Raw genomic sequence first — 10849 nt, 5'->3', positions numbered from 1 at the left:
TCAAACTTGCACGTGTCTTCATTTACTCCTCGTTCTGGATTGGTATGTTAGTATAACGAAAAAGAGTGTTCATGTGTTCCACATTACCTGAGGTGTTCTAAGACCATGTTATGGGTTGTCTAATCATTGGGGGTATGGAAGAACCAATGAGACACTGATGGCTAGTCTGGCAGGGGATTTTGGATACTGAGGTGAGTTTTGGTACACCCTAATTCACTGAGGTTCTAAGTCTCTATGCACAGTTCTGTGTAGGAGCAGAATCCCTGCGACAGCACAGCAAGGACAAATTAAGAAAAAAACGGCTTAGAAAGTTACAGTGGTTTCAGGCAGTCTGGTCCTAGTTGGAGCGGGCAGCAGGCGCAGGAGAGGACAGCAGCCTCGAACCTCCCAAGGAAGAGGTCGGGTGTGGAGGCAACAGACGGCACAGAGCTGCGGGGAGAGAGTGGACCTAGACCGAGGGTCTACTTTATACTGTGATAGTATTAACTTTTTATCATATAGTGCTCCATACCACACTTTTTTGAATTCCAAAGCACTGTAAATAACAGATGTTAATATTAACCAATGTATGATGCTCATTTCACCCGCTTGGAAAGGATAGAAGAGTGAGATGATCCTGCTGGAGCATCAGACACATGAACTTCAGATCCTCCTGGAAGTCAGTAGGATTGTTCAGTGTCTGAATGACCATCGATAAAAAATTTACATTACAGTTTTGTTTCTCCAGGAAATTGTAGAATAACATATAAAGGACATAAACACAGTCTGAGTCACCAAGGGAATGAATATCCTATGCTCAACATACTACTGTTCAATGTTGATGTCCACAAGCGTCCTAATGCATAATGTGTGCCAGGCAACCATGAAACTCGTATGTAGTTGATATGGCCAATTATTATTATTGTGTATTTGTTTAGCAGTTATAATTCCTCTGCACTACAGAGTACCAAGTCACAGTAAATAGAACTCAGTGGAACTCACTTTAAATGACAGAATTACTATGTTCAGTGTGTCAAGCAATATGCATTTTAAATCTCATTCGTACAGGAACATTAAACATAAAACCAAGAGTTGGTAGGTTTTGAATGATGTGTGCTGCATGATGCAGCACACATAGAAAAAAGAAAAACAAGGAGAAATAAAGATATTTCTCTTTGTTGAGCCTTTGAGAATACTCCCTTGGGAGGCGTAAGCTTGGGAGGTGTAAGCTTTGCCATTGCCTCAGATTTACGATTTCTCGTAAATCTGGGGCAATGTCAAAAGGCCACGGATGTTGCTGAGAAGGCCCCCAGCTACACCCATTGCACGCCCCTTTAACGCAGGGACTGATATTTATCAGGCAGCATTAAGCCAAAACAAGTAGCTTAGTGCTGCCTGATAAATATCAAGCAGGCTTCTGCGCCACGGAACGTCACAAAAAGTGACGTTCTAGAGGTGCAGTGAGTCTTATAAATGAGGCTCTGTGTGTTTCCTGAAAGAAAGTAGGTGGGTGATTTTCTCAAGTTAATAAGGGCAACCAGTTAATAAAAAAACAAATATAAATTCCAAAAAACAGTTTTTGGTTTTGAAATACGCACTATAATTTATTGAAAACACAATAATATTGCAGAAAGTGCATTATGTAGTTATTTTGCCATGACTCAACTTCTCATATAACATATACGCTAATATCTCCTGCATTACATGATCACATTACTTAAACTCGACATTGGCACTCCTTTGCCTTACGATTTCTGAAGGCATAATATGGGAACAGTAGAAATGCCCCAGGCATGTTCTAGAACGGGGATCTTGCAGAGCCATCTGCCATGATCAGCATACTACTTCTGGTTCGAGGTACTTTTGTACCAAACACAAAAAGTCTAGGAAACATCAACTTGTTCTTTACACAAATACTGCACGTCGGAGAGTGGTACAATAAAAAATATATTTAACGAGAATGTGTCAGTTAAAAAGAATAAAGTAGATCAGTGTTTATGGGAACTATCTTTTGAAATGTGAGGGGTAGGCTTTGAGACTTTCATTGGAAAGGTGAACAGTACGTAAAATAACCCACATTACCATTCATTTATTCCATACTGTCTGAGAATACTGTCGTAAATATGTGAGCCCAGCTCCATAAATAACACTAAATATGTCTTCGGGAACATTACATTATACATTTAGTAGATCACAGATGGCCACGTTCCAATTTCTTAAAATGTGAACTATATATGTCCTTAGTTCTGGGGTCCTAAGGCCATACATGACCGGATTTAGAGTGGGAACGGCTGTATAATATACAACTTGTGATATCACTTTCATGTTGATGATCACCGGGTGACATATGAAATGCTCAGCAACGCATGAGACATACATTAGAAGCCCAACAACATAAGTAGAAACAGGAATAAGAAGATGTTTTGCTAATTTTAGTTTTGAATTGTGCACCAAATCAGATCCATTTCCATTTTTTATTTCTTCAAATATCTTCTTATATGTAAAATATTGCCATGAGAAGCAAACTACACACACGAGAAAGGTACACAATCCATTGAAAATTAAATCAAAAGTGGAAGTGGGCATCAATGCGTTGACAATAGAAAAGTGGTCACAAATGTAGCTTCTGACAACCAGCGGTTCTCCTATCAACCGCACGCACAGACCCACATAGATGGCTGCCATTGTTAAGGCGACCACCCAGGTGAACACCAAAATGTTGACATTCTTTCGTCGGTAAAAAATGGTGTGGTACATTAGAGGATTGCAAATGGCCACATATCTGTCCATAGCCATTGTTGTTATGATGCCCCCCAAAGCACCTCCAAACAAATACACTAGGAACACTTGTACGAGGCACACCTCGCTGGAAATGTAGGAGGTTTTTGTGATCCACATGGGGACAACGGTGAGAATGCCAACTGTGGAGCCAAGAAGGTCTGCAAATGCCAGATTCACAATAAAAAGATGCATAGGGTTCTTAACCTTTTTGTAAACAACTACTGAAATAACTAGCAGGTTGAGTGCTGCAGAGAGAAGGAACATGATCAGCATGAACATGTGAAGGAAGGCAGTGACTGCAGGTTCTCCACAAAATCCAGTGAGGTCCACATAAGAGAGGACAGCCGCATTGCGGGCAACAAACTCTGATTCGCTTAACTTTCTGGTGCAACAAGTGGACATATTCCCGGCATAGTCCATGCTGGCCATTATTTCTAAAGGGAAGAGAAGATATTCAATGCATGAATAGATTTTAAGACACTACACATGAAAGACTTGGTGTTGAGCATTCTGAATTCAAACATCATTTTGACTATGCACTATTAGTGTCCATTATGAGAGGGCCAGTAATCAAACCAGTATCTCTCTACCCTACGCTGCCACTGCCACATAGGTTGGAAATTATGACTGTTTACAAGTTATTGGGGGATAACTTGTGGGAATTGGTCTTTCCACTCTAATTCCTGCATGTTTTCCTCCATTTGTAAGTGCCATCCAGTACACATACTATAAATGCTCTCATCAGGTGAAGTGTCTGGGTCAAAATACTTCAGACCTTTTGTTTTCCGCGAGTTTTGCAATCTAGATGGAGGGAGTAATTCCTGCTAACAGCCCCTCTGGAAAAGGGTCACTCACAATCAGTCCTTTGAATTATTGTGACATATTGTCTTCATTTGGGGCATCATCAGAAGCATTAGGTCTGGGTGAAATGTTTTACACCTTCAAAATCAATTAATTTGACAAACATCAATTGTCTTGTAAGAGAAATGTTCTCCTCAACCCAGTCTCCTGCTGGTATGTAATGCGACTTTGAATGTGAGGTATGCGCTCACATTCAGTTTTCATACAAGATAGTCACAAGTGAATTTCATGACATATACTTGTGTGGAATTATGTAGGTGTGTGCGAAATTGTGACTCTTTTTTGTGAAATTTCCCTCCAAAAAATCTGTCATCCCCATACCCCAAATAAATATAATAACTTGAATAGTGGTAGATGGAACTTACTCTCAGTAGAAGGAATTGTGTATTACACAGTGACATGAGTGTAGGCAGGAAAGATAGCAGACCACATTCTTATGGAGGGTCTGTAATTGAAATTGTAATTGTTCATATAATCATGCACTGTTACGATGTTTATGTAATTATTATATATTTTTATTTGCATTTAATTTATGTATAGTGTCGGTAGGGGTATTTCAAACACTCCTAGCTCAAGGAGTGTGGAAAGTACAGTGGTTAAAGCTCGGGTTAATAGTGTCAATTCAAACATTTTCCAACGTGGTGTGGAAGAAATGAATTAACAATATTTTAAGACAGACCCACAAGTGATGAAGAATTGTATGGCCCTGGTAAATACAGATACTGGGTTTTCTTTGTGAAAGTGATGCATTGCATTCAGTATTTGTTGCTTGCAGCACAAATTCTGCATGTGCTAGAATTTACTGAGCATTTACCCCAAGAGGTGAAGGGTAGCTGTCATTACCGTGCAACCAGTGGCATAACGCAAAATAACGCCCCTGTCCCAGCAGAATTGAATGAAGCAACCGTGAGTTTTCTATGTATTAGAGCAATTCATAGAGCCTCGGCTGAATTGCCGGCCCCCTGAAGGGATGGGGGACCTCTGAAGGGTTAGGGGCCCCTACACCGTTTCTCCCATGCATACAATGCATAATCTAAAATACTCAACTATTCTTCAGTTTTAGACTCACTTAGCAGGGGCATTTATCACCATCCTTCAGGACTGAAAATAACCATCTTCCCTATCATATGTTAATCAACAACAATTTCTCCAACAGGAGAGTTTGCTTTTACTCAAGGGTCTAGGAGAGACACGCCAAGAGGTAGTTATGTCCACACCACAAGCTTCTCTTGCTGCCTGTTAGCGCCTCTTCCTCCTGTGGCCCTCCTCACACCTGACTGCTGCTAGGCTACTTCTGCCCTGGTGGTTGAGCCCTGGTAGCCAGACGTGACAGCCTCCTTGTAGTCTCTTTCGATAGTAATTCTCAACCCTTTAGGTTTCAGCTCTATGGGTTCCTGTGGAGCTTTAGGCTTCAGCCCTTTAGGGTTCCTGTTCTCTAGACTTTGCCCGCTCGCGAACTTTTTTTTCGCGTCCGGACCAAGCTTCCTGCTACCAGCTTCCAACCGCTCCACTCCCCAGTGCCCCTCCCAGGACCAACTTAATGGAGAACACAGCGCATGTGCACCACCGGCGCACTGATGGCACACCAAAGGCAACTCCATCTGCGGTCATCTGCACCTAGACTGTGCCAGGATCCATGGCCCTCTGGACACCCACAGGTACTCCACTGCAGATCTTCAAGCCCTAGACCTCGGACGCCGCAACAGCGGCTGCCTTTTGTCGCCTCTCTCAACAGCAGGACCGTTCTCCTGCCACTGATGTCTCTTTCCTGCAACTTAGGACCACCTGCCATCAGAGAAACCCGTGCCACATCCACCCCACCAACCGACACCCCCTCTGAACCACTCCAATGCCTCCTGATCAATGCCAGATCCCTCTGCAAAAACGCCATTGAAGTCAGGGACACTATATCCACCCTCACCCTGACGTAACCTTCAACACAGACACCTGGCTCAACCCCTCCTCCACGCCCAACATCACCACAGCGACACCCCATTTCTACAAGATGACATCTCAGGACTGTGACAACAACCATGTAGGTGGCATCACCACCATCCACAAAGAATTAATCTGCTGCACCACCACTGAGGATGACACCACACTGATCATGGGACGCCTGTACTTCAAACTCCACACCGATGACAAAACTACAATCAAGGACCTTGCACTGGCCTTACATCTTCCTCAGAGACCTCAACTTCCACCTAGATGACTCCACAGACACAAACTCTGCCATTCTCATGAAACACATGGACAGCATCGGCTTCACCCAGATGGTAACCGACCTCACACACAGAGCAGGACACACACTGGATCCTATCTTCACGTCTAGAAACAGAGTCAAATACAGCCATACCATGGAACTCACCTGGACCGATAACTCCATCGTCCTCCTCACCAACACAGGAGCACCTCGCACCACCCCCACTCCTCTGAGCAACTGGAGCAAAGTGACACAGACCCAATGGACAGACGCACTCAACACCACCCAGCCTTATGCCTCGATCTACCTGGAACAGGCAGTTGAAAATATTAACACCTGGATCACCAACAGCACCAACCAAGTTGCCACCATCAAACCATCCAGACCCACAGAGGCACATAACAATGCAGCTGGTACACACCGGAACTCAGCACAGTGAAATGTAACTATAAACAACCGGAGAGAAGATGGCGCAACACGAGAGATGATTCAGACCGAGCCACCTTCAAGTCAGCCCTAAACAGATACCACCAATGAATCAAAGATGCAAAAAGATTGATCTTGCAGACCACATCGAGGATAGTGCCAACCACACCAAGGAACTCTTTACCATCGTCAGAGAGTTTTCCCTCCCTACAGCCACCGAGAGCATGATTCCTCCATCATAGGCACACTGTGACACAGCAAATAACATCCACAACAAGATATCCACCATCTACTCATCTACAGGAACTTCAAACCCCAACCCACCGCCCTCCTCAGCCTGCTCACTCCAAAGGAAGCCTCCCCCATACCAGATGCCACAATCATCATGAACTCCATCAACTTGGGGGCACCCACAAATCCCTACAACCAACTCCTCTTCCAACTAGGAAGCAACAATATCAGCCACCAACTCACCACCATCCTCAATGCATCTGCCACCACAGCCACCTTCCCTGATGAATGAAAACATGCGGAGGTCAGACCTCTTCTCAACAAACTCTCTGCAAACCCCAGCAAACTCCAGAACTACCTTCCCATCTTCCTGCTCCTGTTTCCCGCCAAAGTCCTGGAGAAGGCAATCAACCTCCAGCTCAACTAACACCTCCAGAGAGACAACCTGCTGGACGCTTCCCAATCTGGTTTCCAAGCCAACCACAGCACCAAGACAACCCTGATCGCTGTCAGTGATGACATTTCCTGCCAAAGTTCTCGAGAAGGCAATTAACCTCCAGCTCAACTAACACCTCCAGAGAAACAACCTGCTGGAAGCTTCCCAATCTGGTTTCCAAGCCAACCACAGCACCAAGACAACACTGATCGCTGCCAGCGATGACATCCACACCCTACTTGACAGGGGAGAATTGACTTCATTGATCCTTCTCGACCTCTCCGCCGCCTTCAAAATCATCTCCCACCACACAGTCATTAAGAGACTGCACTAGTTTGGAATCGAGGGGGATGCACTGTTATGGATTGCATCATTACTCAAGGGATGCACGCAGTAAATCCACCTCCCCCTTCACCATAGAACATAAGAGCACTAGTTATGGTGTCCCTCAAGGCTCATCCCTCAGCCCCACCCTCTTCAACACCTATATGACACCTCTAGCAGACATTGTCACAACCCACGATATCAACATCAGATCATTTGCCAACGACACCCAGCTCATCTTGACGGTGGCAGTGTCTGTTGAGAATGAGAGCGACCACCAAGACCAACTTCCACAACTGCATGAAAAACATTGCAGCCTGGAAGAAGCTCAACATGGATAAGACTGAAGTACTAATTGATCTATGGAAGCCATGCTCCCTTTGGAACCCCCACACCAAAAGACCACACCTGCAACCTCAGCATCATTCTAGACAGCAAGCTCACTATTAAATGTCAGATCAGCACAGTCTTGTATACCTGCTTCCATACTCTTCGCATGTGATGGAGCGAGGATGGAAACAAAAAGTTTTGTATACCCCTAGTGAAATCATTTCCTCATAACAGTAACATGTACTAATCGTGCGGTTTTGAAAATAACCAACATAGAATAAAACGCATACACAAATACACATGGGATACTAATTTGCTTATGTCGCGAATCATAATTTATTAATTAAGTGAATTTGTTATATTAATCCTGTGCGCAAAAGTCATAATCTAGCCAAAATCTGCTTTTTGTTTGTCTAATTGTGGCAGAAACGATGGAGAATGGTGAGTAAATCATGCTTATATGTAGCTGAATTGCTAGGTAATAACTAACAGGGTTACCTTAGGATGGGGGAGGTAAACAGAAGGGCTATACTTTGAAAATTAACGTTTAATTGTGTTTGTTTCTATAATAGTTCCCATTATGGCCCATGCGGCCTACAACAAGATAGAAGGTTTCGAGACTCCGAGATTGTGATGATGTACGCATGCGCGACTGGGCTCGAGAGAAGTGCAAGCAGCTTGTGCCTGTACAGCATGGGTCAAGGTCAACGTGGCCTGGACTTTCGAGCTGGTGCCAACAATTTGTATGTCCGCATCGTGAGCATGGGAAAATGATCTGAAATAACAATTTAAAGGACACAAGCGGAAAGAACTGCTAAAGGACAATTGCGACTTTAGTTTTTGATTTTAACGATGACTTGGCGGAAATCTGGACAATGAGAAGATGAGATTATGCTCATCCACCCCTTGGTTCAACCAATAAGAATGAATGAGGACCCTAATAGTTTCATATTCTAGATAGATAAGTTAGGGAAAAAGGGTATAAAAGAGGATGTTTGGAAGTAAGAAAGAGAGCTTGCTCTTCGATTTTATTACGCACCATGACATGCTGTCGGTTTGACAAACTTTTGCTATGGTGCAAAGACTTTGACATTTTTCTGGACTTTAACTTTTGAATGGGTGTGGAGTCCTGATGGGAGGTGAAAATCAAGAAAGAATAGAGAGGTGGTTTTTGGGAACTGTTCTGTCCTTGGTCTGTTGTTCGTGTCCTGAGATCTTGGTAATATATTTTCAATTTATTTTCTGAACGGTTATGCTACTAAATATAAATGTTTGAATTTAACTTCTCTTTCTCTCTAGGTTATTAAATGTTTAAATGATTATTAAAACAGAGTGAATAAAAGTAAGGTCATGCTAGGAGATTTAATCTCTAAATAAAAATTAAATAAATGGAGAATTAAGCTGGTCTTGTTGTCCATTAGTTAACTTTTACTAGTAGATCCACTGACAATATTGGTGGGGTGTTTTAATGTTTTCTAGAAAATAAAACCATGGTAATATTGATAAACTGCAGATGTATATAGTGTATAAATTTTAGTATAAAATAGAACACTCCGCTAAAATCCAGCAGCTCCCCTCTAGGTGTTCACCAATCCTGGGAGTAGGGTGAATGTGTGTATAAATGATTCGCAGTGTTATGGGCCCCACTGACGAGTAATGTGTAAATAGCTCCTAGGGAGTAAGGTGATGATTTGGTAGGTTTTGTTTGGAGCCGCGCAGGATCACATGCTCCAAAGAATCTTCAAATGGCTCACCACAAACACAAGGAAAACTGTCATCCAAGCCCTGATGGCCAGCTTTCTGGACTATGGCAACACACTGTATGCAGGAACCACCACCGAACTCATGGGAAGGCTTCAAATGATACAGAATTCAGCGTCCAGTTAAATTCTCAACCTGGCCAAACGTACCAATATCTCCCAACACATGCAATATCTTCACTGGCTCCCCTTTCAGAAAAAATGGCAATTCAAGCTACTGATACATGGCTGTAAGGCCCTCAATGACCAAGGACCAGCATACATTAACCACTGACATCCAGTAACCTCAACTCTGCCTCCCTCACCCTCACACACATTCCACACATTCCTTGTAGCCACAGCTAGTGGCGTCACTAGGGTTGGTGTCACCCAGTGCGGTAACTCATGGTGTCACCCCCTCACGACTTACCCCATGATGGACCTCCTTGGAGTCTGCCAGTGACTGGTGGACTCGGAGGAGGTCCATCATGCGGTAAGTCGTGGCAAAAGCTTGCTGACTGCCCTCCATCCATTCATTTATTGGATGTTTAAGTGTTTAATCACTAATTGTAGAAATAAAATAGAAAACTGTTTATAAGCATTTGTAAGTAAGGTGGGCACTACAGCAAAGGCGCGGCATGTAAATGTTTTTTCGCCACTGTGTTCTTAACCACTATGTCCCCCCTTACGCTTTGAAGTGGACTCTCAAAGAGACTCATCTTTAGATCTACCCATCTGAATGCTCACTGAGAACTGGCGCTCTGAGAGGTGTGGACGGGATTGCTACCTAAGAGTATTGTAGGTGAAAATAAAAACAATTTATTAAGATTGGCTAAACTCTTCTAAACTTACACTTTCATGGATGTGAAAGCATTTTAGCTTTTACCAAAAATCTCTGGAAAAATCTCTACCATCAATCTTCGAAGGGCCTTTCAATACTGGCCATCTTGCTCCTCCTGCAACTAGGCATGCAAAGAAGTTCGGGCAGTTAGAGAACCACACAAAGACTTAATTTTGATAATTGTAACTGTTTTTGTCTGAACGATTCATGCAGTCCATGTTAAGTAAAAACGAGACTCCCTTCCCTCGCAAATGTGTAATGCCGGATCTGAATACATGATGTGAAGTGTTCTATTGTTGACTTTATGAAAATACTTACCTTTGTATTCTGTACATACAACTTGTGGAGATTCTTGATTTAAATGTCAATAAATGTAAACAAAAAAACATAAAAAATAACCCTCAATGAATCCGAATGAATGACTAAAAATCAGCCTACAGAGTCTCTAAATAAATGAGAGAAAGGGAGAACAAATATGATACCAGTAAAGTCATGGCACTACAACTAACAGTTCTACCCCGTAGACCTTCTGTACTTTACTTGCCAACCCAGGTATGCTGATGCAGATTACATATACGGATCTCCTGGCCCGTTATATACAGTGTCCCGGTGTTTTTAGGCTTTTTTGCAGTAATGAGTCCAGCAAAGATTAGATTTGCATTACAGGCTACATAAACTCGGATAACTCACAACTTATT

The 10849-nt window shown here is 43.0% G+C and overlaps 1 protein-coding gene across 3 annotated transcripts in view; it reads right to left on the bottom strand.

Moving 5' to 3' along the window:
- Nucleotides 1-1555: 1555 nt before the first annotated feature.
- LOC144819542 (olfactory receptor 1E16-like) overlaps nt 1556-10849 on the bottom strand; it is a 36376-nt gene continuing 27082 nt past the window's right edge. For all 3 annotated transcript variants that reach the window (XM_078677384.1, XM_078677383.1, XM_078677382.1), the window contains one exon: nt 1556-3194. In XM_078677384.1, the coding sequence (XP_078533510.1) occupies nt 2155-3189 (1035 nt within the window). In that variant the 5' untranslated portion in view covers nt 3190-3194 and the 3' untranslated portion in view covers nt 1556-2154. The remainder of the gene's footprint in view (nt 3195-10849) is intronic.

This window comes from Lissotriton helveticus, chromosome 2_1 (genome assembly GCF_964261635.1).
Source record: "Lissotriton helveticus chromosome 2_1, aLisHel1.1, whole genome shotgun sequence".
Classification (NCBI taxonomy): Eukaryota; Metazoa; Chordata; class Amphibia; order Caudata; family Salamandridae; genus Lissotriton; species Lissotriton helveticus.
Note: the sequence above shows the minus strand (reverse complement) of the source record. Positions and strands in the feature narration are given on the sequence as shown.